Below are 25716 nucleotides of genomic sequence, written 5' to 3' on the forward strand. Positions count from 1 at the left end.
ATAAAGCAAGATGTCAACATGGGAAGAAGCGCGCAGCATCTGGCCTGATTTGGGTCTGAGCGATCCGACCTCCTGAAAGTCGCTGCTGTTTTTGAAATGGAAGGAGCGTCTGGAAGAATCCAGCTGCCATGGCACATGGCAATGTTCTCAGTGGTTCTGGCGGAGCGAGCCAATGGCGGATCCGGCGGCCAGCGCATGGATGGCTGCTTTTGCTTTTGCACAGTCGCAGAAATGTTCCCATGCACACAGGCAGTCCAAAACGGCGACGTGCAACAGTACCGCCAAATGCAGCTCATGGGAACCAGGGCGGAAAGGAGATCCAGGAGTGTACGTACAATTTATTCGGAAGATAAGGGCGACCCGCCTGGGCCATCACTGGCTAGATTATGCAGAAGCAGCAATCCCCGTCGTCACAGCACATCTCCTCGAGGCAGCAGCCGAGGCCGAGCCCCGCGAGGCAGGGCATGCATGAGCCGCCGCCGCCGCGAAGGGCGGGCCGCTGCTGGTAGTGCGGCTGCTGGACGTAGACAACCTGTGGCTGCTGAGGGCCGTAGTACCCGCCCGTGTTGTATGCTATGCGTGTCGCTTACAAAAAGTCCCCGATGATGGTTAGGAGCTGCCAGGAGAAACCACTTGGTGCTGGTGGGATGTTGGGTAGCGCATCCTTTCCGCTCTTGTGAAACACTTACCATATGAGGCAGGCTGCTGACCGTACGGTGCAGCAGGTGGAGAGTAGTAGTGGCCGTGGCCCATTTTTAGCGCTCTTGAGTGTGCGGGCAGTGCTGGGGTGGGATTTCCACAATATGGACAGCGCCGGCTATTAAGAAGAGAAAAACCGAGGATGCTCAATAGGCCGAAGAACGAGGTTGCAAGAACGGATTTTCGCCATCTCTTCTGCCGCGGGAGGTGCTGCAGAGCGCACGAAGGCCTCATGCACGAGTGCGCATGGGATCCGCCACCTGGGCGCACACATGACCCACGCCTCTCCTCTGGTGCTATATTGTTCCCACACTCGACAGCGAACCTGCTGCCAGCAAGCTTATCGCCGCGCCCGCGTCACACCCGCAGCCAAGGCGCGTTCCGATCGGGGGGGTGCGGTGGGTGGCTCTGTCGGTCTGAGGGACCAAAGCAAAAGCACTGCTGGCGGTCCCCGGCCACGGCGCCTGCTTTCGCTTTCGAGGCTGGGCAGCCTGGGCCTGGCTGTGAGACTTTGTGGGAACTGGTGATCGCGCGAGGGGTGTTCCCAACCAAATTCGGCCACTGTGCTTCATGTGGAACTAGACAGAGGCGGCTGCTGCCGCGAAAAGGACAGCACCGCCTCCCCCTATCGCGCTGCTGCCGCTCCAACGCCGGCGAATTTTGGGGGAGGGAGACGAGCAGTTTGTACCCCCCTATCCCCCACCCGCACAGACGAAAACAGAACGATGATACACATGCACGTCTATGCAGCAGCGGTAGCAAGCCCAAAAAGGCAAGCCACAGCGCTGCGATGGTTTCATATGAGCAGTCCAATCAAACCGGAAGACATCTCCGCTCCTCCGTATATAGGCGGGGCGATCTCGCATAGTGGCCCATGGGAAGCTGTCGAATGACAGCTCCGAGGGCGGGAAGCGGGGACGACACAGGCCAGCAGAGCCCAACAGCACTGCGCCATTTTGAAACTAATGCTGTCCTTTTTCTGGCCAAAGGGGCAATCGCAGTCGCAGTTGCTATATCGAGCTGGACAGAATTCACAAGGGCAGGTGGTGTGTGGTTATTGGGGCCAAGGGCCAAGGGCCAAGACAGGGCTGGCGAGGGGGAGCGGGGACCCGGGTTGCGGGACAGAGTCGTGAGGGGTCTGGAGTATAAGTATCGTCAGCCAGCGCACGCTCCGGCGAACAAGACATCCCCATCCTCTAAGCATCTTCCTGGCTGTCCTTTGCCTGTTCCCTTTTTGTTTCCCTCCCCTTTCTCTCCCTGCTGGTTTCATCTTCTACTGCCCTTCCTTTAATTACACACATTTCCTCAGAAACCTGCTCAATGGCTGGCATAAAAACCCTCTTCAACCGGCCGCCGACGCCCGTGTTTGATTCCATGGGCGCCCAGGAGAAGGCACACGGGAGCGAGACCTCGAGCGTCAACTACCCGTCTGCCGATGACGACGGCTACGTCCCCCCGCCGCGCACTGCCGGGTTCCTGAAGACCCTGGCCAACGTTGTGTGCATCATCATCGGCACCGGCGCCCTCCAGATCCCGTATGTGTTCTCCAAGATCGGCTACGTCGGCCTCGTCATTATTGCCATCTCGGCATTCATCGGTATGTACTCGGGATCAATCACAATCAAGTGCCTGTACTATAAGGAGGGACAGCGTCTGCGCACGTTCACCGACATTGGCTACCACTCGTACGGTCGGCTCGGCCAGTACTTCACGCAGTTCTTCAACTACATCTTCTGCATTGGCACAACCGCCCTCTTTGTCATTCTCTCCGGCGGCTTCCTCTACGATCTGATCAGCGTCGACCACAACATCAACGTCAGCAAGCGCGTGTGGATGGTCATTGTCTCCTGTGTCATCACCCTCCCTCTCTTGGTCCTCAAGCACATGTCGGAGATTGCCATCATGTCCATCTTTGGCTTCCTCGCCTCGCTGGTCATGATTCTAGTCGCCGTGATCCAGTCGGTCCGCTTCCCCTACGAGCAGAAGCCCGGTATGCCTCCTGCCACCCACAAGGCCGGTATTGCCACAGGAATCCCGACGGCACTTTCCTCGATTGTGTTCTCGTTCTCGGGCACCATCATCTACCCGCATGTGGAGGCTTGCATGGCCAAGCCCAAGATGTGGCCGCGCGTGATGTCTGTCGCCATGCTGATCTGCTTCATGCTCTACTCGCTCGTTGGCGTTGCCGGCTACTGGGCGTATGGCGACCAGACCAAGTCGCCCATTCCTGAACTCGATCCAGAATGATGAAGCTGCCGGCGCTGTCAAGGCTGCCAAGGTCCTGGTTACCATCCACGTCATCCTCGCCGCGCCGCTGCTCATCATGCCCTTCTTCCTCGAGATCGAGGAGCGCTGGAACATCAACGTCCAGCGCTTCGGCCGCTTCAAGGAGCTGCTGATCCGGGACTCGTTCCGTGCCGTCATCATGGTTGTCATCTGCGGCATCTCGATCGGCATCCCGTACTTTGACAGCGTGCTCTCGCTGATGGGTGCCCTCAGTGTCACCATGATGTTCACCTTTGTTCCCGTCGTCGCCTACTACCGCATGTACGGCGGCTACAAGAAGATCCCCTGGTACGAGCTCATCTGGATGGTCATTGTCATCGTCATTGGCCTGGTCGGCTGCGTGTGGGGCAGCATTGATGCCGTGAAGTCGCTGGTTGACCAGATCAACGGTAAAAAGTAACCCGATACCATTTTCCTCCATATCTCTCGATTTCATTTAATCCCGTGTATTGTATAACAAAGCAATTAAATTCAATAATTACTAGATCAGAGCAACTAGCAGCAGCAACAGCAGCAATCGCAGCATTCCACACAGCAGCAGGCGGTTCCGACACCGCACAGGAAGGGACAGCAGCCGCTGCTCTTTTCCTGCGGCGGAGGCTGCTGGACGTAGACGACCTGGGGCTGTGCCTGCTGGCCCTGGTTGTAGTACGGCGCCTGAGGAGGATTGTAGACGTTGTCGTGGCCCATGGTGGTATTGTTATTTAACGAAGCAGGTGTGCTAGTAGTGACAGGCTGAAGGCAAGTAGAGAAAAAAGGGATGTGCTGTTTTATAGGCAGCCGCAGCGTGCTGGTCTCCTGCCTCCATTGACAAGGAGCGGCTTGGTGTGTTGGCAGACAAGTCCAACAATTAGCGGCATGCCCTCTGCATTGCCAAGACACGCAGCGGACATGGGGCCAGACATCATGCGAATCACTTTCCTTTTCCAATCCAAAATAGTAGCTGCTCCACCACAGGGGCCGTATTGAAGCTGACAGTCATGACGGCATATACGAAAGGCGCATTACTTCTCGGGCCACCACTGATTTATTAATAGCAAGAGCGTCCCTTTCTATACACAGCAGCCAATCGCTGCTGTGTCCCCATGCCACATGAGTCGGGTACAGTAAAACCTCCCTACTATCAGCAGCCTTGGCAATACCGAGATGTTTGGGGCCAAGGAGTCAAAGCAACATCCATGGCATTGGCCAGAGTGGCTTTACTTGGACCACTGCATACGCTGAGGACTGCTACGAGACTGCGACAGGAAGAGAAGGCGAGTTTGCAGACCTCCGATTATCCCTTAGTTTGCACAAGAGGATTTCCGTGAGCCGTCTTTTAGACGCTGTCTGCTGCAATCGCCAGATCCCGAACCAAACTAGGTGCCGTGCCCCCTTCAACAGCAGCAGCAGCAGCAATCGCAGCATTCCGGCGCAGCAGCACCCCGTCCCAACACCACATAGGAACGGGCAGCAGCAGCCGCTGCTCTGTCGGGGCTGCTGGACGTAGACGATCTGCGGGTGTGCACGGTATGGCGGCGGCGGCGCACTGTAGAAGCGATTACGACACATTTAATGCACAGCTTGGTGGAAGTAGAGGTAAGAGGTAAGGTAAAGGCCATAGACCAAGAGCGTCAAGAACTGGCACGCCCAAGGGTTTGCTCATGCGGTTTTAAATGCTGTACCTGCCAATAGGTGCCACTGCAAATGCGGAGCAGCCGACTCCCTCGCCAAGAGACACTGCAATCATGGCCAAGAGTCTTGGGAGCAGGCTGCCGTATGCGTGGATCATTCTATGCGAAGGTGTTGGAAACGGGTAAGGGGCTAGGCTGTGGGCATATTATCAGTGCCTCAGTTTACTTGAATGCCGATTGTAGGTGTGCTTGGAATAGCAGCATGTCCACAAGGAGTTTGGAAAAGCTCTTTGCAAGGTAGAGCGTATTTGACGAACAGAGCCCGCCAGTTGCAAAACAATATACAAACCCATGAACTGGAACAACTAACGAGTCCTAATGGCACCACAGGTAATAATAAGTAGTATCGTCGGCATGCTGCTTGCATTACCTAACAGCAATCAACAACTGATCCATGCGCTTAGCAACGATTTCAGCATGCCATGTCACTGACTGCATGGTTCGATTCCATTTATTCATATTTGTTTGTAATCCATGAAGTCTACGGCTCAGCAGCAGCAGCAGCAGTCGCATGCTTCCGCACAGCACCAGCCAGAGCAAAGTCCGCAGAGGAACGAGAAGCACCTGTTGTGGTGGTGCTCATGGATGTCTGTGCTTATGACGGTGAAGAGCTCGCGCCGAGTTCCCGTTGCTACTCGAGTCTCTGAGGTTGGCTGGCAGCGCTGAAGGCGAAGGAGTAAGGCTGTTTGTATTCCATGTGATAAGGGCTTGCAAATGCGGATATGGTTGGAAAAGCTGAAGCGCTTGCCTCAGTACTCTGCTTGCATGCTATTTTTCACCTTTATATAGCTGGTGGCATGATGTACACAGGTTTGAGCCTCATCAACCTTGCAGTCACTATGACTGTATTCTGCCAGGACAGTTTGGCAAGAATTACATTGGCCATAGGAAATTTGCTGGCAGCTGACATTCCATTGCATCATATGTACGCCATTGTTGTGTTAATAGGGGTAAATAAGTTTGGGTTTCAAAACTAAAGAAAAGGGAATGGAGAAATGGAAAGCTACTAGTGCCATGCACGCTAGCCTTTTTTTTTTTTTGAAGATTTCGTTGCTGTGCGGCATCTGACCTCCATCGGTGACACCGGGACAGAAAGCTGTGATTGTAGTGGTCACAGGTCTCCGCTAGGATATCTCCATTGGTTCAGCGCGAGAGCTGCTCTCGTTGTCGGTCAACCCGATAACCTTCCATGGCGTCATCGTGGCGGTCATCGCCGGCCGCGCAACACCATGAATGAGTTCAAGCGAGCACAGGACAATATGTGGGAACTGGCAGCATATCCGCATTCAGCCAGCTGAGATGGCTGGTGCTGACCCGTGAATTGTGCTTGCTGCCAAGAATGCAGCATGTCATGCTGCTGTAATTGATTGTGGTGTTGATGGTTCAAGAGCACGTGTATTTGCCAAGGGATATGGCCGAGATGGGGAAGAAAAAAGATCGTAGAGTACAGTGGAAAATGAGAAGGAAAGGAGGGTGCTGTGGATGCCGTATCAAATTCGATGACTGCTCATTTCGTGATGTCGCTGATCAGGGACTTGATAGCATCGACACTGCCCCAGATACTGGCCACCATGCCGAGGATAAGAACAAAGCCCATCCAAATCGCCTCATACCAGCGGATAACCTTGAACCCGTAGAGCTTGACGTAGCAGGTAATGGGCAGCAAGGCAAACATTGGTGACGCAGGCGATGGAGCTGATCAGCTCCAAAAAGTCTGAAAAGTAGGGGATAGCCAGGGCCACCCCGCACACAGCAACCACAACAACGCTGCGGTAGATGAGGCGCACAGTGTACTCGCGCTTTTTGCCCAGGCGCTCGGGAGTGATTTTCCAGGCATTCTCGATCTCGAGATAGAAACTCAGCAGCATGATCGGCGCCGCCACGATGACGTGCAGCGTGATCATAATCTTTGCGATAGTGTTAGGCGGCCCGGTCGGGATCGAGTCGAGCACGGGCGTCTGCACCTTGCTGCCGTATGCCCAGTAGCCGGAGATGCCGATGATCAGGTACATGATGGCACACATAGCCATAGCGATACACATGACTTTGGGCCACTGCTTGGGGCGGGCCATGGTGGCCTCGACGTGTGGGTAGACGACGGAGCCGGCAAACGAGAACACGATCGATGAGAGGGCTACTGGAATGCCGGCGGCGATGATAAAGTCGTGGTTGGCTGGGACCTCGTTGGGGTTGACGGTGGAGTACGGGAACAGGAAGGACATGATGGTGGCGATGAGAATGACGATAATGGACGCCACCAAGCCGGAGATAGTCATGAATGCAGCTTCGGTCATGGACTTGACGAGGGCAACCGGAATCCACATGATGATGGCGACGAGGATCATCCAGACCTTCTTTGTGACATTGACGCCGAGCGGCGACAGCATCTGAAAGATGAACTGGCCGGCAAGGATAATGTACAGGCACGCGGTGCCCAGTGTGTACATGTAGTTGAAAAACTGGGCCGCGTACCTGCCCCACCGACCAAAGGCCGCATATCCAATGTCGGGGAACGAGTGCAGGCGCTCCTCGTCATTGCCCTTGTAGTAGAGGCACCTGATGGTGAGCACCCCCGTGTATGATCCGATGCCACCGGACAGAATGACTATGGCGATGCCGAACCAGCCAGTTTTAGAGAAGGCGTACGGAATCTGCAGTGCGCCGGTGCCAATGACCACGCACGTCACGCCGGCTATGGACTTGAATATGCCGCAATTGCGCTCGGGCATGATGGTTCCGTGGGCAGCGGGGGCGTTTTCTTCGAGGGCCTTCTCGTCGGCGACGCCGAGCTCGTCCTCGAATGGGGTCTTGTCGTCCATTGATTCGTCGTCGACAAACGGTGGGGCCTCGGTGATCTCCATTGAGGCGGCCAGGTCCTCATTGTTGTTGGCGGTGGGATGGGGCGTGGGGCCAACGCCCACCCCCAGGTTCATTCTTCTGCTGAAAAAGTTGAGAAACGACATGGCTGGAAGGCTGGGCAGGGGAGGCTCTAGGAGAGTGGGTAATGTGTAAGAATAGGGAACAAATCAACTAGTGGTTGTGTATCTGCGTTGCTGTGGATTGGAAAAAGTAAGAAGAGCGTTGCGTCTATGTGCAATGCCGAAAATCAGCCAGTATATATACACAGATGAAGGAAAGGGATCTCGCAAAGACTAGAACAAACTAACCGGAGAAATAAAATAGAAGTAAAGAAGTGGATATCTGCACGAAGCGCTCCCGGCGAAAAAGAAAGTTGGCAGATGAAAGGAGAAATGGACCGAAGGAAAAGCAGGGAGGCAGAAAAAGACGCCGACCGGGCCCAGGCACAAGATTTATGATAGAAAATTGTCTCAGGCGCTGTAATGCGTTCATGGTCGCTAAGAGCTGGGACGTGGAGGCAGCCACGAAACAATGCCCAGGGGGAGTGGGTGTGCGAAGGCAAATGCGCATACACGGGATGGCGTCAATGTCGTTGGGGCCATTTGGTCGGCTGGAGGAGGAGGTTGTGTATCTGGACGTTATATGCATCTGCCGAATAAACGTAATGGCTGTATGCAGTGGTATATGCAAGAGGGGCGGTCCGTTTTCGGAAATGGACGAGAGCAGCAGCCTTGATCCGGGAGCAAGGCTCGATCATACCGAGCAACGGCAGCTCAGAAAAAATCCCGGATCAGCAGCAATCTTGCGGTGTATTTCCAAGGCAGGCAGGCGGCTTCCAGAGGCGCTGGTCGCGCAGGCGTGGCTCGCGCTGTCCCCCTCCCAGCCAAAAGAATTTCCCCCACCTAAATTTCCGCTGTTTGGCCAATATTAGCGCCCAGCGGCAGGATAGGATGCACGGCCGCGCACGCTTCGTCGGGCTACCAAAGAAGGAAGCTAGAAAAAAAAGCGACTAACGGAGACGGATAATTTCGGTGTGACGGGGTCGAAAAATTCCACCCCAGCAGTTTTTTCTCTTCCCTTGCGGGGGAGGCTTGTTCTTAAAACAACAGTCTTGGTTTATCTCTCGCTCGCACAGAACACTCTTCTTCTCTGTCTTTTTCTAGTCTCCTCTCTTCCGCTGTCGAATTTCAAGATTCACAAAATACATTTTGACGAGAATGCTTCGCACAGCCGCTACTAACGTTCTTCGCCAGGCCAAGCCTGCGCGCTCTGCTGTTTTCCAGGTAAGCAGATCCTCGCTCTTTTGAAACAGGACCTAGGTTTCTTTTCATGCACACGCGACCTCACTTGAAATTTGACGAACCAACACCTTTTCTCCCCCCATCCCCCTTGCTGCTGTATGCTTGGCCATGTATTGGGCACTGTCTGTGTGTATGCTAGTTCGCAGTACTCGTACTCGATGTGGTCCTGGCTGCAAAAGCCAAAGAAGGAGGCGCCCTCTGGTGGCGTGACTGCGACTGGCAGCAGCGCCAGTGGCAGTGGTGCTGAGCAGGTTGGCAGGCTCCTTGCGACAATAGCAGAGACCAGGCAGGTTGACAGTAACACCTTCAGTCTTTCTAGCAGCGCGCGAATTTTTTGGCACTAATTATCCGCAGCGATTTTCCGATTAGGTTGCCCGCACCATGGCCTCGGCTGCCGGCGAGGAGACGGTCACGTTCGAGTTCTGCGACAAGACGTTCGAGGGCTACAACATCGAGGCGCCGTCGCAGACGACGACGCTAACCAAGTCGGATGCGATCGCGCTGTACCGCGAGATGCAGATGGTGCGCCGGCTCGAGATGGCGGCTGACTCGTCGTACAAGCACAAGCTGATCCGCGGCTTCTGCCACCTGTGCACTGGACAGGAGGCGGTGCCGGTGGGTATCGAGCAGGCGCTGACCAAGGATGACGCGATCATCACGGCCTACCGCTGCCACGGATTCACGTACATGCGCGGAGCCGAGCCGGTCGGCATCCTGGCCGAGCTGATGGGCCGCAAGGGCGGTGTGTCGCAGGGCAAGGGCGGCTCGATGCACATGTATGCCCACAACTTCTACGGCGGCAACGGTATTGTCGGCGCGCAGGTGCCGCTGGGCGCAGGAATCGCGTTTGCGCAAAAGTACAACAACGAGAAGACCTGCACGGTTGCGCTGTATGGCGACGGAGCGGCTAACCAGGGCCAGGTGTTTGAGGCATATAACATGGCCAAGCTGTGGGATCTGCCGGTGCTGTTTGTGTGCGAGAACAACAAGTACGGTATGGGTACCGCTGCTGGTCGCGCTGCTGCCAACACCGACTACTACACGCGCGGCCAGTACATCCCTGGCATCCGCGTCAACGGCATGGACGTGCTGGCTGTCCGCCACGCTATCGCCTACGCGCGCGAGTACGCGACCAGCGGCAAGGGCCCGCTGGTGCTGGAGATGAAGACCTACCGCTATGGTGGTCACTCGATGTCCGACCCCGGAACCACCTACCGCACGCGTGAGGAGATCCAGCACATGCGGTCCACCTCCGACCCCATCACCGGCTACAAGGCGCGCATCCTCGAGGCCGGCATCATCACCGAGGAGGAGATCAAGTCCATTGACAAGTCCGCCAAGAAGCTCATCGACGAAGCCCTCGCCAAGGCCAAGGCCATCCCTGAGCCGCCTGCTTCGGACCTGTGGGCCCATGTCTACAAGGAGGGCTCCGACATCCCGTACCTGCGCGGCCGCGTGCCTGAGGAGACCCACTACTACAACGTCGACTAAGTTTTCAGTAGCGGATTCAGTCCAGCAATGATTCAATCAAAGTATTAAATTTTTTAGAGTTCATGATGGTCTTTTGGTGGCTTTTATATACCGCAGCACCCCGCTTCATCCCACTAACTAGACCGCTTAGTCGAGCTGTGCTCCCGGCATGGGGCCGCGTAGTCTGCCCTGCAGGCTCGCAAATAAACCTGCTCCCTTCCCTCCCTTCACTATTCCTCAGCACACACCAGGTGTTCATCACCAAGTGACCTATAAAAATCAGCCATGACTTGGACCCAGAGTTCACGCCGAACAGCACCTACGAGCGGCGCAAGTCCGCCATGTTGTCGGCACAAGCCAGCGCGGAAGCCGATGCCCATGCTCTGGCAAGTCAAGGCCAATATGACAAGTGCCACCTCAGGCTACCAAGCAGCACTCACCTTTGCTGGTGCAGCGCAGGCCGTCCGACAACCAGCTCCGTGGACGGACGGAAATCAACACGGGCGGTACGCAGTCTATCCCACCTCCTGGTGTAGGATCTAGCTCTTACACTAGCTCTGGCAATTATCAAATTCCAAGCAATTTGGACTGACCATGCATTTATGGCGAGCGTTCTGCCTGTGTGGTTAACAGGTCCGCGCCATGGCGACTATACAGGTGTGCTGACCACCCGGGTATGCCGTGCCTCAACTGGGCTCCCAGGCAGCCTGAAACGCAGGGTTCTTCTACCATGTGACAAATGCTTCTGAAGCAGCAGATGCCCTGAAGGAGGCTGATCGTACTAACCTATCGGCTGTGCGTGTTGCAGCTCGCACAGAGTTCGACGCACTCACGACAACCTGCATGTTCAAGGGATGCGTGCTTGACCCCCACAACCAACCCGTTGGCAAGGGGCCTCGGGCTGTGTAGCATGATGTTGTTGCACACCCAGCTATGACGGGCATAGCATCAGTAGCCGTACACGCTCTGATGCTAGGGCTTCATTCAGTACGGAGGATGTCTTCACATCTTGTCTGCAGCCGGATATGCATCAAGGCACCATACTGTGCTGCACTGGTATTATATACAGCTCGGGTAGTCGTTGTGCATTTCCTTAGGCTAGCGAAAGCAAATAGAGGAAACTACTTTACTCATTTCTCGGGCAGGCATGACCAGTCGATCTCGCGCTGGCCATTCTCGCGCAGGTACTTGTTAGCCATCTTGAAGTGGCCGGCCTCAAAGAACCCGCGGCTTGCGCTGAGCGGCGACGGATGCACCGACTTGAGCACCAGGTGCTTCTTGCTGTTGACCTGCGCGCCCTTCTTCTGCGCATAAGAGCCCCACAGCATAAACACCACGTGGCTGCGGTTCTTGTTGATGGCGCTGATGACTGCATCGGTGAACTTCTCCCAGCCCTTGTTGGCATGCGAATTGGCCTTGTGGCACTCGACGGTCAGCGCAGCATTCAGCAGCAGCACGCCCTGCTCAGCCCAGCCCTTCAGGTACCCGTGACTGGGCCGCACAAAGCCCGGATAGTCCACCGCCAGGCCCTTGTACATGTTGACCAGCGACGGCGGCGTGCGCACGCCCGGCCGCACGCTGAATGCCAGTCCGTGCGCCTGGCCCGGTCCGTGGTACGGGTCCTGCCCCAGGATCACCACGCGCACCTTGGAGAATGGCGCGAACCGCGACCACGAGTACACGTCGATGGCTGGCGGGAAGATGGTCTTTTTGGCCTGCTCCTCCTGCTTCAGGAAGGCCTTGAGCGCAGTAAAGTACTTTTTGGAAAACTCGGGCTCCAGGTGCTTGAGCCAGGACGCATCAATGGTCTCATACTCTAGGCGCAGCTCCTGCGGATAGTCCTTGCGAACAATCGCCGTCTCTGCTGGATCCTGCGACTCGTCTGATCTGCTCTCTCCCTCAGCTGCCGGACTGGCGGCCTTGGCCCGCTTCTCCGTTGGCTTCTTTGGCTTGAAGAAACTGTCGAGGGTCTTGCGCTTCTGTCCAGCCAGTTCTTGCATTTCTCAGTAAACAAACAGAAAATACTACAAAAGATAAAAAAGGGCGATTCGTTGGTTTGGGGAGCCGACTGGTTTTTAGTGCTCCTGCTGATTGCTGCGCCACTGCCTCGCTAGCCGCACGAGCCGCAGCCGCTCCAGATACTCCTCCTCGACAGCATAGTCGACTTTGCTTTCCGCCCACTGGCCCACAAACCCAGCTACAGAAACAGTGTCTTTAGTCAGCGCGTCGAACAGCGCTCGCCGGCGCAGATACTCAGTGGTGTAGGCTGCCTGCCGGTCTGCTACCACACGCCTCGCGTACGCCTCCGTAATGCCAGCCACCTGGTCGCACTCCATGTCCAGCTACCGGCTCATCTGCGAGCCGCCGCTGCAGGCTGTCCAGTTGCTTGATGGCATGTCCATATTGCCGCAGCGTCTTGCGCAGTTCGGCAATGGTGGACTCGGATTTGGTGCGCAGCACAGAGACCAGCAGGTCAGGGGCGGCGGTGCGTATTTGCTCGTCGAGGTTGCCGAGTGTGCTGGCCAGGGGTACGGACTGGCTGTGGATCGAGATCCACGACTGGATGATTGCGTCGAGCTCGCGAATAATCTGAATAGAGTCGGCCGGCATTAGCAGGGCTTTACGAGGGAATATAGCGGATGGGTTTTGCTGAAGAGCCGCGTAAGCTCTAGCTCGAGAGGTTAGAAAAAATTTTGAGGCGTCTTTTGGGAAAGCGACATGAAACAAGAATCAATTCCCGATGAAATAAAAAAGCTCTTGTTTCTCTTCTCTCTCCTGGCTATCTCCTACGCTGCTTGAAGAAACAAAAGCCATGACTATGCCGGAAGCCGCCGCTGCAGACCCTGTTGAGTCGCCGCTGCCAGTGACTGCCGAGGAAGGCTCGGCCGACGACCCGAGCAAGAAGGAGAACCTGCGTGAGCTGCGCGAAAAGGCCATGGCCCAGTACGACTCCATGGCAGAGGACCCGAAGCGCATGCAGCGTCTGAACTTTCTGCTGGAAAAGTCCACAGCCTACGTTAGCTTTGTCGCGGCCAAGCTTGACAGCAACCGGCAGGAAAAAAAGAAGCCGAAGCGCAAAGCCGCCGCGCAACCGCGGCAGACCAAGGCAAAGAAAAAGAAGCGCGGCAAGCAGCTGGAGATCAACGAGGACGATGGTGTCCTGGAAGATGAGGATGAGGAGCGGGTTATTAACGGTGAGGTCGTGTCGGACCGCCAGCCGAAGCTGATCACCGGCGGCGTGATGCGCGAGTACCAGCTGGAGGGCATGGAGTGGATGGCGTCGCTGTATGAGAACGGGCTGAACGGGATCCTGGCCGACGAGATGGGGCTGGGCAAGACGCTGCAGACCATAGCTTTCCTGAGCTACCTGCGCGAGCGCCGCGTGTACGGCCCGTTCCTGGTGCTGTGTCCGCTGTCGACGCTGCGCAACTGGATCTCAGAATTCGTGCGGTTCACGCCGTCAACACCCGTACTCATGTACCATGGCACGCCGGACGAGCGCCGCAAGCTGCGCAAGGATAAGCTGCATAAGCTGGACACATCATTCCCGGTGGTGGTGACCACGTACGAAATGGCCATGCGCGACCGCCTGGCGCTGCAGCGGTTCGCGTGGAAATACATAATCATCGACGAGGGCCACCGGATCAAAAACATGAACTGCAAGCTAATCAGGGACCTGAAGATGTACCAGAGCGCAAACCGCCTCTTGCTGACCGGCACGCCGCTGCAGAACTCGCTGGCGGAGCTCTGGGCGCTGCTGAACTTTCTGCTGCCCGAGATCTTCGACGACCTCGATAGCTTCCAGGCCTGGTTCGATTTCAACGACATCAATGAGCGCGAGGGCCGCGACCGCATTATCTCCGAGGAGACACAGAACAACGTTGTGTCCAAGCTGCATCACATCCTGCAGCCATTCTTGCTCAGGCGCCTGAAGGCTGATGTCGAAAAGTTCTTGCCGCCCAAGCGCGAGTATCTGATTGCCTGTCCAATGGCGCCCGTGCAGTACGAATACTACCAGGCAGTGCGCGGCCCGAATCTGCGCGAGTTCCTGCAGAACCGCCTGGCCAGCGAGTCCGAGGCAACCACACCGACCGAGTCAGTGGTGGCCGAGGAAGACAGCCTGCCCCGCATGCGCTCGCAGGCCAGCCGCCAGCCAGAGGCCACAGAGACTGACGATCGATGACTCGCTGACACTGGTGTCGTCAGGCAGCAGCACACCGCACCAGCAGCGTAGCGCCGGGCTCGAAGCAGCTGCGGGCGCGGACCATGATCAAGCAGATGAATCTGCAGTTCCGGCTAATGCAGCTGCGCAAGGTGTGCCAGCACCCGTATCTGTTCGACTTCCCCCTGATCAACCCATCCGACCCAGAATCCGAGTTCCTAATCGACGAGCAGCTGGTGCGCTCTTCTGGCAAGCTGCTCGTCCTGGACCGACTGCTGCCGGAGCTGTTCAAGAACGGCCACCGCGTCCTGATCTTCTCGCAGTTTGCACGCGTCCTGGACATCCTTGAGTTCTATGCTGGCCTGCGCAACTGGCGGTTCTGCCGCATTGACGGTGCAGTGCAGCAGGGCGACCGGGAACAGCAGATTGCAGAGTTCAACACCAACGCTGATATTCCGCTGTTTTTTCTGACCACGCGCTCCGGCGGTCTGGGCATCAACCTGACCTCAGCCGACACTGTGGTGATTTTTGACTCGGACTGGAACCCGCAGCAGGACCTGCAGGCGCAGGACCGCGTGCACCGCATTGGCCAGACCAAGCCTGTGCTCATCTACCGTCTGGTGGTGGCTGGCAGCTGCGAGACCGCAATTCTGACGCGCGCCAACTCGAAGCGCAAGCTGGAGAAGCTGGTCATCCATGAGCGCAAATTCAAGGGCCTACGCAGCAACACGGCTGCTACGGCTGCCTGAAAAGGACAAGGATGATCTGTCGGCCCAGGATATTGCACAGATTCTGATGGCCGATGATTCGGAGCTTGTGGAGAAGGACCAGAGGGAGCTGAAGGGTATTTTGGAACGGCTGGGTCCTGATGATGCAGTGACCGGAGGAGGCTGTGCTGACGCACGAGGAGCTTCGGGCGCTGACCGATCGCTGCCCCATGGCGTATGAGCGCAGCACGCGTGTTCCGGGCAAGCTGGCATCGAGGATTGAGCAGCTCACAGCGACCCGTGATGAGACTAACGATGTGCTTGCCAAGATGGAGAAGCTGTAGTGTGTGTTTTGACCTTGACTGAGCCAGAATCAAATGTATCTCGATATATAACGTAACCTGACCATGCACCACTTCACATGATGGCTGTATTATATACTGTGCATCAGCATCGATTCTTTTTGCATTGCTGGATAGTTTCAAGCATGTCTAGAGATGACCAGTCGGCAATCGCGCTCTGGGTTCTTGGGCGCTGTGACAAGCAGGTGCGAAGCCTCGATAATCTTCGGGTAGCCATGCTCGCCGATGACTTCCGGGCCGATGTGTGTGTAGTCCTCGGGCAACGACCAGTCGTAATCCTTCAGCATGTTGGCCAGAATAGTCTGCATCTCCAGGAACGCCAAGTGCCTTCCGGGGCAGATGCGGACGCCAGGGCTGAACGCAAAGAAGTTGCGTCTCGCTGCCTCGCTGTTCAGGAACCTGGTCGGATCGAACTTGTGCGGCTCGACCCAGATTTCCCTGTGATGGCTGACGGCGCCATAGTTGATGTAGATCTGCGTGCCGCCGGGGATAAAGTGTCCCTGCAATGTGACGCCGCTGGGAGGTGCCACGCGTGGCAAGTACCCGCCCTGCACAGGACACAGCCGCATGGACTCGTAGATGATGGCCTCGACCAGCGGCAGCTTGCTCTTGACGTCGGCGTGCGTGATCAGGTGTTCGGCAGCAAAGTTGCTGCGCACTTCCTCGACGACCTGCTTGTAGATTTCGGGATGGTTCATGAGCAAATGAACAGTCCACGTCAGCGTGGTCGCCGACGTATCGGTGCCTGCGACAGTGGCCACAATGGACTCGGCAGTAATCTGCGTCTCGTCCATTCGCACCTTGGACTCGGGGTCTTCGGCGTCAATGTACGCCTGCAGCAGATCCACCGGCTTCTCCCTCCCCTGTCTCAGCAGCTCCCGGCGCCGGTCGGCTGCGCGGCGGCAGAACTGCGCCAGCTGGTGGAACTTTTGCTTCCACGGGTTGAGCAGGAGCGAGAACGGGAAGTAGTTGGTCACAGGCACTGTGGCCATGGTCCCATTGTACATGACTGCGGCATTGACCCAGTCGATGATCTCCTGTGTCGTTGTCCTTGAGGCAGCTGAAGTCGTGTCCGAACGCCAGCGCTCCGATAATGTCGAATGTCGCCAGCATAAAGTCGTTGCTGTAGCCGATCTCGACCTTGCCGTCTGCAGACCTGCTCAGCATTTCGTCCCACTTGGACTCCAGCGAGCGGATCCCGCGCTCAAGAATCATCGGCTCCATCTGGTTCAAAAAACTCTGCGTAAAGAACGGACCTAGCTGGCGCTTGCGCATATTGACAAACGCCGGGTCGGTTGCACTGAACGTGTTCTTGACCCCAAGCAGATCAACCGTGTGGTAGAAATCGTAGAACTTTGCGAATGCGTGCGAGCCCAGCACCGTGCGCACATCGGCTGGATTGCAGATGGCTACGGCATTCGGCTCCAAAACAAATACGTCCCCGTATGTTTCGTACTCGGACAATGCATAGCGGTTGATTGTGCCCGACTGTGTTCAGCACCTGGTTGCGCTTGCTTGTCAGGCGCTGCCTAGCAATGGCCCAGGAATTTTGCTCAGCGGTCGAGAGGTACAGTGCGTGCAGGAGCTTGTAGCTGGCCAGGGCTGCCGTCAGCGCCAGTCGAGATCTTGGCAAATCCGATTTCTCCCACCCGGGCAACGAGGCTGTCAACGTCTACCGATTGGATGAAATCTATGAGGAGCATATTCTTTAGCGTGAACCGGGAATAGACTGTAGAGCGAGAGATGCTGTTTGGCAGTGCAGAGGAGTCAATGCAGTTCTGGCGGAATCGCCCCCAAGATATGTTTTTGTAGCCTGTATCTCGCCCTCTCTCCTCGCGGCCCCCGACGGATCCGTCCTGGGCTATTGTTGTTGTACAAATACAAAAAAGCACCACATCATATGCACCATGCATGCGGCTGAAATTACATTTTGATTGACACCACAAATCACAAAGGATGAGACCAGACTGGTGCAGCGGGTGGAGTAACAATCCGCTTGGCCGCACCCATCACATCGGTTGGTCCTAGGGAGCCCGAGGTCAGCAAGCAGGCGTTTAGTTGGCATTTGATTTCGTTGCCCCGCCCAGCCATTCATTCGTGCATGTGCTCGGTGCAGAGACGTTGTTCTCTTGCTGGCAACGGTTCTTATGCAGCAAAATCTTCACAGCCACGGCTGCACATGGAAACCCAAACTGAGCACGATGCAAAATAGGTTCTTGTGACTTTGAGAAGTCCCCTCCAATACCATGGCTGACTTTGCATGGCTTCTAACGCTCTTGAAACATCTACAAAAGCCAGACAGGCGCACTAGCATCAGTGTCCAGAACCGAGCTGGATCATTGGCGAAGGGAGAACTGCATTATGCCGATCGCTTGGGACAAGTTGCAGGCATTTTATTTGCCGCAGATCGGACACCCAAATGGGAAAAGCAACGTCTGGCAGCAAATGCGCGAGTTCCTAGATCTCACAGCCCGGACCAAGTTCGGCCCAGGATCCCGCTTGGCTTCAAAAGCCACCGCATCGTACGCTAGCCGCATATGCTGCAATGCCTGACAGTAGGCTCTTTGGGCTTACGCCAAGAACATAGCGCATTTGGTGGTATTGTCGCAGATGTCTGGCACAGGTGAACGGCCATATATTGGCACAATTCCTGTCACAGTATGAAACTAGCTCAGAAAAGGGACAGCAGCATTATACTCGGAAAATGAAAAACTAGGCACGCTTGGTGAGAACCAGTCGGCAGTCGCGCTGGGGATTAACTGGCGTAGTGACGACAATGTGGACGGATTCCATCAGCTTCGGGTATCCATTGCCATCCAGCACATCTGGTCCTAGGTGGGTATAGTCATCGGGAAGTGACATGTCGTAGTCCTTGAGCATGTTGGCTAGGATAGTTGACACCTCAGCCCACGCCAAGTGACGGCCTGGACAGATTCGGACTCCAGGACTGAAAGCCAGGAAAGTTGAGCCGCGCCTCGTCGTTATCCAAGAACCTTGTTGGATCATACTTGAGCGGCTCATCCCATGTGTTCTTGTGGATGCTTGCTCCAACATAATTGACGTTAATCTCAGTCCCGGCAGGAATGAAGTGACCTTGTAACGTTATTCCACCAGGTGGAGATACGCGAGGCACAGTACCGCCAAGGACAGGACACAGACGGAGTGCCTCATATATGCATGCCTCGACAAATGGCAGCGACTTCTTGACCTCTGCGTATGTGATGACATGGTCTGTCGCGAAATTGCTGCGGACTTCATCCACAGCCTTAGCGCGTATCTCAGGATACAACATCAGCAGATGTGTGGCCCACTGCAGCGTGTTTGAGGACGTGTCAGTGCCTGCCAGCATCATCACAATTGTCTCTGCCTGTAGCTGCGTCTCGTCCATCGAGATCTTGGATTCAGGATCCTGTGCGTCAAGGAATGCCTGCAGCAAGTCTACCGGTTTCTTGCCACCTTCAGTCAAGAGCCTCCTGCGCGCAGGCAATGGACTCGTTGCAGTGGCGAGCGAGCTTCCTAAACTGCGACTCCCAGTACCAAATTGCCAGCGAAAACGGAAAGAACTTGAACAGCGGCATCGTTGCACGCATACCGTGGACCTTGACAGTCGCATCGACCCAGTGTGCGACTGTTGGGTCGTTCTCTTTCAGCCCTCGAGGCTCGGTGCCAAAAGCCAGTGCGCTTATTGTGTCCAGTGTTGCGAGCATAAAATCATGGCTATAGTCAGTCTCGATGCTGCCGCTCGAGTTCTGCGCCAACTCGCTGTCCCATTTCGACTTTAGTCCCAGGATCCCGAATTGCAGGATCTTTGGTTCCATTCTTGTGACATAGGCAGCATTGAAGTATGGGCCCAGCTGGCGCTTGCGCATAGAAGCCAACTCTGGGATTACGCGCACTGACTGTGTTTTCAATCCCAAAACACGTCCAGTGCTGTGTAAAAGTCACCCTTAACGAACGCGTGCGAAGAAAGGACCGTCTTTATATCCGACGGGCTGGATATGGTAACCGAGTTCGGTCCAGCAAGGTAGATATCGCCGTATTCTTTGTACTCTTCCTTAGCCATCCGCCCCATCCCACCAATTGCACTTACAATCTGCGTTCCGCAGCGACGTCAATCGTGCAATGAAAGGCCCAGGGACATGGCGGAGTGGCGACAAGAATAGGGCATGCACAACCTTGTAGCTCGCATATCCCCCTGCAATAATGGCAGCCAAGGTGGCTATGTCGTCTTTGCTCAGCTGGCTGACAATATCCTGCAGGGAAATCGATTGGAAAGCGTGTGCAAGAAACATCGGTCAAAGAGTATAAAACAGAGGCGAAGATGGCTCACAGCACGCAGGAAGCACCCGCTCTAAAGCAGACTGTTTTTATGCCGCTGCCGTCCGCAATGAAAAGCCAATGGCCACCCGCGTAAACAAGCAACTGAAAATTCTGGCAATCGCTGCGCACTATTTCTGCACAGACGCGATGCTTGCTAATTAATACCTGCCATCACCGAAGATAACCAATCTAATCCTGAAGACCCTTGATCAGGAGACGACACACGTTAGTAGTGTTGACTGCTGGTGGAATTGGGTGTGGTCTGTGGGTTGGATATCGGCAAATGCCTTCTGAGATGAGAGTCCAAACTGTATTACCGAATGAAACAAGAGAAAAATGAAGGGCTACAGAACCCGGACAGCAGCCTCTTGACCCTTCCAGATGCAGCATTGGACAATCGGTTTGAAAAAGCCCTTGTGCTAAACGAGGGGAGGCTAATGCTAGGTTATGTGCCTGAGTCAGCAGGATTCAGTATAGGGGCTGGCGTCGATGACTAATCCCATATATAGCCACCTATGCCGCTGTGAGGTTGGCAAGTAGGCTACTTGCGTTTGGTGAAGAACCAGTCGGCAGTCGCGCTGGGGATTAACTGGTGTAGTAACCAGAAAATGTACTGATTCCATCAACTTCGGGTATCCGCTGCCATCCAGCACATCTGGTCCTAGGTGGGTATAGTCATCGGGAAGTGACATGTCGTAGTCCTTGAGCATGTTAGGCTAGGATAGGTTGACACCTCAGCCCACGCCAAGTGACGGCCTGGACAGATTCCGGACTCCAGAGCTGAAGGCAAAGAAGTTAAGTCCGCGCCTCGTCGTTACCCAGAAACCTAGTTGGATCATACTTGAGCGGCTCATCCCATGTGTTCTTGTGGATGCTTGCTCCGGCAAAATTTACATATAACTCGGTTCTTTCGGGAATGAAGTGACCTTGTAACGTTATTCCACCAGGTGGAGATACACGAGGCACGGTATTGCCAAGGACAGGACACAGACGGAGTGCCTCATATATGCATGCCTCGACAAATGGCAGCGACTTCTTGACCTCTGCGTATGTGATGACATGGTCTGTCGCGAAATTGCTGCGGACTTCATCCACAGCCTTAGCGCGTATCTCAGGATACAACATCAGCAGATGTGTAGGCCCACTGCAGCGTGTTTGAGGACGTGTCAGTGCCTGCCAGCATCATCACAATTGGTCTCTGCCTGTAGCTGCGTCTCGTCCATCGAGATCTTGGATTCAGGGATCCTGTGCGTCAAGGAATGCCTGCAGCAAGTCTGCCGGTTTCTTGCCACCTTCAGCCAAGAGCCTCCTGCGCGCGGCAATGGACTCGTTGCAGTGGTCGAGCGAGCTTCCTAAACTGCGACTCCCAGTACCAGATTGCCAGTCGAAAATGGAAAGAACTTGAACAGCGGCATCATTGCACGCATACCGTGGACCTTGACAGTCGCATCGACCCAGTGTGCGACTGTTGGCGTCATTCTCTCTCAGACCTCGAGGCTCGGTGCCAAAAGCCAGTGCGCTTATTGTGTCCAGTGTTGCGAGCATAAAGTCGTGGCTATAGTCAATCTCGATGCTGCCGCTCGAGTTCTGCGCCAACTCGCTGTCCCATTTCGACTTTAGTCCCAGGATCCCGAATTGCAGGATCTTTGGCTCCATTCTTGTGACATAGGCAGCATTGAAGTATGGGCCCAGCTGGCGCTTGCGCATAGAAGCCAACTCTGGGTTACGCGCACTGACTGTGTTTTCTACCCCAAGCATATCCAGTGCTGCGTAATAGCTGCTCTTTACAAAGGCATGAGAGGAAAGTACGGTCCGGATATCTACTGGATTAGAAATTGCAACCGCGTTTCGGTTTCAAGACATAGATGTCGCCGTACATGTTGTGCTCCTTTTTTGCCATCCGCCCAGCTCCACCAGATAAACTAAAGAGCTGTGTGCGCAGGGGTGTCAGGCGCGCCAAGGAATGAACCAGGAACATGGCGGAGTGGTGAGAATAATAGAGCGTGCATAGCTCTGTGGGTTATATATACACCTGCTATAGCTGCTGCCAAGCGGACAGCGATGCTACAATTAAAGCACTCAAGGATATTCTCTAGAGCATCGGGTTGAAAAAGAGACATTGTAAGAGGCAATGCTGAAGCGAGAGAAATCAAGGGCAGTGGAGAATAGTGAAGAGAGCAGAGGTGTCAGCGTCACGCATTAAACCCCACTCCATCCTAGGGAAAGCAGCCGGACTAGGGATAGCGTACTATTTGCCTGGGAAAGGGTGTCATTGTCCCAATAGCATGTGCGAATAAACAAACGCAGAAGATTATGTGGATTGCCTGCCTTTACAAAGCCACTACATCCAATCCTGTCACACGCCATGTCAGATGCCTCACTCCCTATGTCGAGAGATGCTATGTGGCCACACCTTATTGTTATATTAGTGGGAAACGGAAATAAAGGTAATGCGGATTACACACGCTTGGTTAGAACCAGCCGACAATCGCGCTCTGGGTTCTGAGGCACTGAGACAAAAAAGTGACGCGAATCCAAAACCTTCGGGTTGCCGTTCTCGTCAAGTACATTCGGACCACGCAGCTTGTAGTCCTCAGGGAATGCGATATCGTAGTCCTTCAAGACATTGGCGAGAATGCCGAGCATCTCAATCCAGGCCAGGTTCCTGCCAGGGCAGATGCGGACACCAGTGCTGAATGTGAACATATTACGACGTGCCTCCTCGTTGTCCAAGAAGCGAGTCGGGTCGAATTCCAGTGGGCGGTCCCACACAGCAGAGTTGAGGTTGGCGCCCGAGAGGTTGACATAGATTTCAGTTCCAGGCGGCAGGTAGTGGCCCTGAAGAGTGATGCCGCTTTCGGGGACCACCCGCGGCCACAACCCGCCTGTGACTGGCATGAGACGCATTGACTCGTAGATGCACGCCTCGATGAATGGCAAGCCCAGCCGCCCTTCGCTATATCCGATCAAGTAGTCGGCAGCGAACTTTGTGCGCACCTCATCCACAGCTCGCTGGTAGTGCTGCGGATAAAGCATGAGCAAATGCACTGTCCACATCAGCGTGTTTGACGATGTCTCGCTTCCAGCCAAAAGCATCAGCAGGCTTTCCTGACTGCACTTGAAGTTCGGTCATCCGGGTCTTTGATTCGGGGTCTTCGGCGTCAATGAGCGCCTGCAGCATGTCAACCGGCTTGTTCTCGGGTGACGTTGCAGAAAGGTACCCGCGACGCATGTTGACTGATGCCTTGGCGTAGTCGATTACAGAGTTGTAGCTGCGCTCCCAGCGACCCAGCAGCAGCGAGGCAGGGTAGTTTGCCAAAAGTGGAAAGTTTGCGGTCATGCCGAGGTATGTGACAGCATCACCAATCCAGTCGATCATTGTGCGGTCGTTGTTCTTGAGCGCGTTAAACTCGCGTCCAAATGCCAATGCACCGATCGTGTCGAATGTGGCAAACAAAAAGTCCTTATAATAATTTACCTCGACTCTGCCGTCGACAGATGCGGCAAGCTGGGTCTCCCACTTTGCCTTGAGCGATAGAATGCCATTCTGGGCAATCTTGGGCTCAGCCTTTGCCAGGTAGTTCATGCTAAAATAGGGCCCCAGCTGGCGGCGGCGCATGCTAGCCAACTCAGGGGCTGCGCGTGCTGCCAGTATTCTCCATCCCAACAATGTCAACTGCATGGTAAAAGTCTGACTTGCGGAAGGCGTGTGAGGCCAAAGACGGTGCGGACATCCACAGGGTGAGAGATGGCAACAGCGTTGGGCTGGTAGACATAGACGTCGCCGTACTCTCTTGGTTCGTTGCGGGCAAATCGGCCCATATAGCCAATGGCACCAAGGAACTCGGAGCGTTTATTGGTTATACGAGCAAGGAATGGACCAGGGACATTGCAGAGGGGAGAAACGTAGAGAGCATAGTACACCCGGTAGGCTATAGCCAGGCTGGCAGCAGTGGCTAGCAGGTTGACGTAACCAATGTGCAACACAGTGCTAAATAGACTCCAAATAATGTCAATGGTTATCATGTTTCTAAGGAAACGACGAGAAATTATTGGTACGAGGAACAGGGAGAAATGCGGGGAGAGACACGGGAAGAGGATGGCGCTGCTCTATTCCTTTTTGTGTCGTTGGTGCTTTGCTCATATCGTGGATTCGGCAAATGGGAGGACTTTTTGACACGGGTTTTTCCAGACGTCCTTGCCCAGATATATAGGTCGCCTTAACATAAGTTTGTCTCCGGCATTGGCTGGGCCAAACGAGGATTTGCATGTCTGCAGCTGATGTGCTCGTATACAGTACAGGTCAAGGGCATATATTTCTTTGGTGGCCATAAGGCGTGCCATGGAGCATATTCGGAGAATAGTGCGAACGAGCGCTCACTAGAAGTGATCATGGGTGAGATTACGAGATGCGGCTCGGATAGCATCGGGCTGCTGCCGGATCTGAACTGAGCCGGGCTGGGCCATACTGCACCTCTGCTAACCTCCGCAATGCATCCTTACTGCACGCCCTCCAAGCATATAAACCCCGCACTGCTGTAGTTGCCCGGCCTCAGCGTTCTCTCCTTTAGCTGCACTCTTTTTGTTCGAAATTTGAAATGGCACACCTTTTACCCCGGGCGCCAATGAGCCAGCTGCGGCACCTGGTTGCTACGTCTGCGAGCAGGCGCGCATTTGCGTCTGGCCATGCACTGCCCAGGGCTGGCCAGGCAGCGATATACACGGAAACAGGCGACCCTACTAGCGTTCTTCGCGTTGTTGAGCAGCAGCTTCCTGCTACGCTGCAGGATGGCCAGGTGCTTATCAGGATGCTGGCGGCGCCTGTGAACCCGTCTGATCTGAACCAGGTCGAAGGCGTGTATCCGGTGAAGGGCCGGTTTGGCAAAATCCACACGCTTGATGGGACGGCACTGGATGCGGCAGTCGGTGGCAACGAAGGCGTCGGTCGAGGTCATCGCTGTGGGTAGTAGATCTGCCGGGGACTTGAGTGTTGGCGATTGGGTAGTTCCCGAGCGGGCAGGAGAGTTTGGGACATGGGCAACGCATGCTGTGGTTGACCGGGCTGCAGTGGTTAAGATCCCAGGTGACTGGCATGCAGGGCTAGAGCCGTTGCAGGTAGCCACCATAAAGGTCAACCCGAGCACAGCGTACCGAATGCTGCGTGACTTTGCGTCGCTGAACCCCGGCGACTATGTGATCCAGAACGGTGCCAACTCGGGTGTTGGGCGGGCTGTGATACAGCTGGCCAAGCAGCTCGATGTTCGCACGATCAACGTAGTCCGCGATCGCGACAGCTTTGACGAGCTGGCCAGCGAGCTGCAGGGGCTGGGCGCCGATATTGTGATCAAAGACAAGGAGCTTGACGGATGACGCGGTAAAGCGACGGCTCAAATCGCTGGAGGCGCCAGTGCGGCTTGGGTTCAACTGCGTGGGTGGGCGGGTGACATTAGGCGATGACGAAATATCATCTCTCAGGGTGGGTCGCTGGTCAGCTACGGCGGCATGTCGCGGCAGCCAGTGACCCTCCCGACGTCGCTGCTGCTGTTCAAGGATATCCGGGCATATGGCTTCTGGATGAACCGCTGGTACGAGACCAACAAGGGCAGCACCAAGCGCCAAGAGATGTGGGCAGATATCCTGCAGGCTGGCGCGTGAGGGCAGGTTTGCGACGCAGCCTATGCAGTGTGTCAGCTGGCCGGGTGCGGCCGGCGTGGATGCTGCGCAGGAGGCAGTGTCAGGAGCAGTTGCGTGGGGCGCCAAGCATGCGTTCATTTACTAAGGCAGGCTCTTCTGTTTGCTTGAAAGGCTTGGGCAAACTCCGGATCTCCAACCCCCTGTTTCTATCGTCCAGCATCACAGCTTGGTCACGATGCGGGG

General features: G+C 55.4%; 13 protein-coding genes across 13 annotated transcripts; 6 read left to right on the forward strand and 7 right to left on the reverse strand.

Moving 5' to 3' along the window:
- Positions 1–82: 82 nt before the first annotated feature.
- DL89DRAFT_86195 (uncharacterized protein) lies at positions 83–657 on the forward strand. The gene has a single exon (XM_040892179.1). It carries the CDS (start codon positions 173–175, stop codon positions 470–472), a length of 300 nt encoding a protein of 99 aa, XP_040746360.1. The 5' UTR covers positions 83–172; the 3' UTR covers positions 473–657.
- Positions 658–1809, forward strand: DL89DRAFT_86323 (uncharacterized protein). The gene has a single exon (XM_040892181.1). It carries the CDS (start codon positions 842–844, stop codon positions 1565–1567), a length of 726 nt encoding a protein of 241 aa, XP_040746361.1. The 5' UTR covers positions 658–841; the 3' UTR covers positions 1568–1809.
- Positions 1810–2019: 210 nt separating this feature from the next.
- DL89DRAFT_290804 (uncharacterized protein) lies at positions 2020–3385 on the forward strand (the record flags this gene model as incomplete). Its single annotated transcript, XM_040890131.1, has 3 exons — positions 2020–2541; positions 2581–2880; positions 2942–3385. The coding sequence occupies 3 exons, from the start codon at positions 2020–2022 to the stop codon at positions 3383–3385; spliced, it is 1266 nt and encodes a 421-aa protein (XP_040746362.1).
- Positions 3386–6165: 2780 nt separating this feature from the next.
- On the reverse strand, positions 6166–7387 carry DL89DRAFT_274051 (uncharacterized protein; the record flags this gene model as incomplete). The annotated part of the gene is made up of 2 exons (XM_040889137.1): positions 6166–6297; positions 6410–7387. 2 exons carry the CDS (start codon positions 7385–7387, stop codon positions 6166–6168), a joined length of 1110 nt encoding a protein of 369 aa, XP_040746363.1.
- Positions 7388–8668: 1281 nt separating this feature from the next.
- DL89DRAFT_265187 (uncharacterized protein) lies at positions 8669–10428 on the forward strand. The gene is made up of 3 exons (XM_040886548.1): positions 8669–8800; positions 8965–9069; positions 9188–10428. Exons 1-3 carry the CDS (start codon positions 8735–8737, stop codon positions 10307–10309), a joined length of 1293 nt encoding a protein of 430 aa, XP_040746364.1. The 5' UTR covers positions 8669–8734; the 3' UTR covers positions 10310–10428.
- Positions 10429–11388: 960 nt separating this feature from the next.
- On the reverse strand, positions 11389–12288 carry DL89DRAFT_281692 (uracil-DNA glycosylase; the record flags this gene model as incomplete). Its single annotated transcript, XM_040889652.1, has 1 exon — positions 11389–12288. One exon carries the CDS (start codon positions 12286–12288, stop codon positions 11419–11421), a length of 870 nt encoding a protein of 289 aa, XP_040746365.1. The 3' UTR covers positions 11389–11418.
- DL89DRAFT_265189 (uncharacterized protein) lies at positions 12275–13028 on the reverse strand. Its single transcript, XM_040886549.1, has 2 exons — positions 12610–13028; positions 12275–12569 (listed from the first exon to the last, which is right to left on the reverse strand). The coding sequence occupies exons 1-2, from the start codon at positions 12896–12898 to the stop codon at positions 12364–12366; spliced, it is 495 nt and encodes a 164-aa protein (XP_040746366.1). The 5' UTR covers positions 12899–13028; the 3' UTR covers positions 12275–12363.
- Positions 13029–13067: 39 nt separating this feature from the next.
- DL89DRAFT_265190 (uncharacterized protein) lies at positions 13068–15555 on the forward strand. Its single transcript, XM_040886550.1, has 4 exons — positions 13068–14390; positions 14537–15139; positions 15204–15326; positions 15361–15555. Exons 1-4 carry the CDS (start codon positions 13101–13103, stop codon positions 15499–15501), a joined length of 2157 nt encoding a protein of 718 aa, XP_040746367.1. The 5' UTR covers positions 13068–13100; the 3' UTR covers positions 15502–15555.
- A 49-nt stretch (positions 15556–15604) lies between these two features.
- DL89DRAFT_265191 (putative cytochrome P450 monooxygenase) lies at positions 15605–17275 on the reverse strand. The gene is made up of 3 exons (XM_040886551.1): positions 17091–17275; positions 16598–17007; positions 15605–16569 (listed from the first exon to the last, which is right to left on the reverse strand). The coding sequence occupies exons 1-3, from the start codon at positions 17220–17222 to the stop codon at positions 15639–15641; spliced, it is 1473 nt and encodes a 490-aa protein (XP_040746368.1). The 5' UTR covers positions 17223–17275; the 3' UTR covers positions 15605–15638.
- Positions 17276–18105: 830 nt separating this feature from the next.
- DL89DRAFT_281694 (cytochrome P450) lies at positions 18106–19839 on the reverse strand. The gene is made up of 3 exons (XM_040889653.1): positions 19112–19839; positions 18513–19035; positions 18106–18466 (listed from the first exon to the last, which is right to left on the reverse strand). Exons 1-3 carry the CDS (start codon positions 19386–19388, stop codon positions 18232–18234), a joined length of 1035 nt encoding a protein of 344 aa, XP_040746369.1. The 5' UTR covers positions 19389–19839; the 3' UTR covers positions 18106–18231.
- Positions 19840–21075: 1236 nt separating this feature from the next.
- Positions 21076–21546, reverse strand: DL89DRAFT_290811 (uncharacterized protein; the record flags this gene model as incomplete). Its single annotated transcript, XM_040890132.1, has 3 exons — positions 21076–21165; positions 21204–21304; positions 21330–21546. 3 exons carry the CDS (start codon positions 21544–21546, stop codon positions 21076–21078), a joined length of 408 nt encoding a protein of 135 aa, XP_040746370.1.
- Positions 21547–22242: 696 nt separating this feature from the next.
- Positions 22243–23935, reverse strand: DL89DRAFT_265192 (cytochrome P450). Its single transcript, XM_040886552.1, has 3 exons — positions 23563–23935; positions 23027–23467; positions 22243–22947 (listed from the first exon to the last, which is right to left on the reverse strand). Exons 1-3 carry the CDS (start codon positions 23863–23865, stop codon positions 22297–22299), a joined length of 1395 nt encoding a protein of 464 aa, XP_040746371.1. The 5' UTR covers positions 23866–23935; the 3' UTR covers positions 22243–22296.
- A 269-nt stretch (positions 23936–24204) lies between these two features.
- Positions 24205–25618, forward strand: DL89DRAFT_320731 (NAD(P)-binding protein; the record flags this gene model as incomplete). Its single annotated transcript, XM_040891228.1, has 5 exons — positions 24205–24783; positions 24845–25179; positions 25220–25267; positions 25315–25463; positions 25501–25618. The coding sequence occupies exons 1-5, from the start codon at positions 24438–24440 to the stop codon at positions 25616–25618; spliced, it is 996 nt and encodes a 331-aa protein (XP_040746372.1). The 5' UTR covers positions 24205–24437.
- Positions 25619–25716: the final 98 nt, after the last annotated feature.

Source organism: Linderina pennispora (assembly GCF_002104995.1).
Source record: "Linderina pennispora strain ATCC 12442 chromosome Unknown DL89scaffold_2, whole genome shotgun sequence".
NCBI lineage: Eukaryota > Fungi > Kickxellomycota > Kickxellomycetes > Kickxellales > Kickxellaceae > Linderina > Linderina pennispora.

What these genes read in the sequence shown, in the direction of transcription:
- DL89DRAFT_86195 (XM_040892179.1), top strand. Translation starts at nt 173, where the DNA reads ATGGCGGATCCGGCGGCCAGCGCATGGATGGCTGCTTTTGCTTTTGCA.
- DL89DRAFT_86323 (XM_040892181.1), top strand. Translation starts at nt 842, where the DNA reads ATGCTCAATAGGCCGAAGAACGAGGTTGCAAGAACGGATTTTCGCCAT.
- DL89DRAFT_265187 (XM_040886548.1), top strand. Translation starts at nt 8,735, where the DNA reads ATGCTTCGCACAGCCGCTACTAACGTTCTTCGCCAGGCCAAGCCTGCG. An exon ending in CGCGCTCTGCTGTTTTCCAG is followed by an intron (nt 8,801 to 8,964) that starts GTAAGCAGATCC and finishes GCTAGTTCGCAG; the next exon opens with TACTCGTACTCGATGTGGTC. An exon ending in GTGGCAGTGGTGCTGAGCAG is followed by an intron (nt 9,070 to 9,187) that starts GTTGGCAGGCTC and finishes TTTTCCGATTAG; the next exon opens with GTTGCCCGCACCATGGCCTC.
- DL89DRAFT_265189 (XM_040886549.1), bottom strand. Translation starts at nt 12,898, where the DNA reads ATGCCGGCCGACTCTATTCAGATTATTCGCGAGCTCGACGCAATCATC. An exon ending in TGGACATGGAGTGCGACCAG is followed by an intron (nt 12,570 to 12,609) that starts GTGGCTGGCATT and finishes GGCGTGTGGTAG; the next exon opens with CAGACCGGCAGGCAGCCTAC.
- DL89DRAFT_265190 (XM_040886550.1), top strand. Translation starts at nt 13,101, where the DNA reads ATGACTATGCCGGAAGCCGCCGCTGCAGACCCTGTTGAGTCGCCGCTG. An exon ending in CCACACCGACCGAGTCAGTG is followed by an intron (nt 14,391 to 14,536) that starts GTGGCCGAGGAA and finishes CCGGGCTCGAAG; the next exon opens with CAGCTGCGGGCGCGGACCAT. An exon ending in GGCTGGGTCCTGATGATGCA is followed by an intron (nt 15,327 to 15,360) that starts GTGACCGGAGGA and finishes ACGCACGAGGAG; the next exon opens with CTTCGGGCGCTGACCGATCG.
- DL89DRAFT_265191 (XM_040886551.1), bottom strand. Translation starts at nt 17,222, where the DNA reads ATGCTCCTCATAGATTTCATCCAATCGGTAGACGTTGACAGCCTCGTT. An exon ending in TACAAGCTCCTGCACGCACT is followed by an intron (nt 17,008 to 17,090) that starts GTACCTCTCGAC and finishes TGCTGAACACAG; the next exon opens with TCGGGCACAATCAACCGCTA. An exon ending in GACATTATCGGAGCGCTGGC is followed by an intron (nt 16,570 to 16,597) that starts GTTCGGACACGA and finishes AGCTGCCTCAAG; the next exon opens with GACAACGACACAGGAGATCA.
- DL89DRAFT_281694 (XM_040889653.1), bottom strand. Translation starts at nt 19,388, where the DNA reads ATGCGCAAGCGCCAGCTGGGCCCATACTTCAATGCTGCCTATGTCACA. An exon ending in TGCGACTGTCAAGGTCCACG is followed by an intron (nt 19,036 to 19,111) that starts GTATGCGTGCAA and finishes GTCGCAGTTTAG; the next exon opens with GAAGCTCGCTCGCCACTGCA. An exon ending in CTCAAGTATGATCCAACAAG is followed by an intron (nt 18,467 to 18,512) that starts GTTCTTGGATAA and finishes CCTGGCTTTCAG; the next exon opens with TCCTGGAGTCCGAATCTGTC.
- DL89DRAFT_265192 (XM_040886552.1), bottom strand. Translation starts at nt 23,865, where the DNA reads ATGATAACCATTGACATTATTTGGAGTCTATTTAGCACTGTGTTGCAC. An exon ending in ACCCTGTGGATGTCCGCACC is followed by an intron (nt 23,468 to 23,562) that starts GTCTTTGGCCTC and finishes GCAGCCCCTGAG; the next exon opens with TTGGCTAGCATGCGCCGCCG. An exon ending in CGTCACCCGAGAACAAGCCG is followed by an intron (nt 22,948 to 23,026) that starts GTTGACATGCTG and finishes AAGTGCAGTCAG; the next exon opens with GAAAGCCTGCTGATGCTTTT.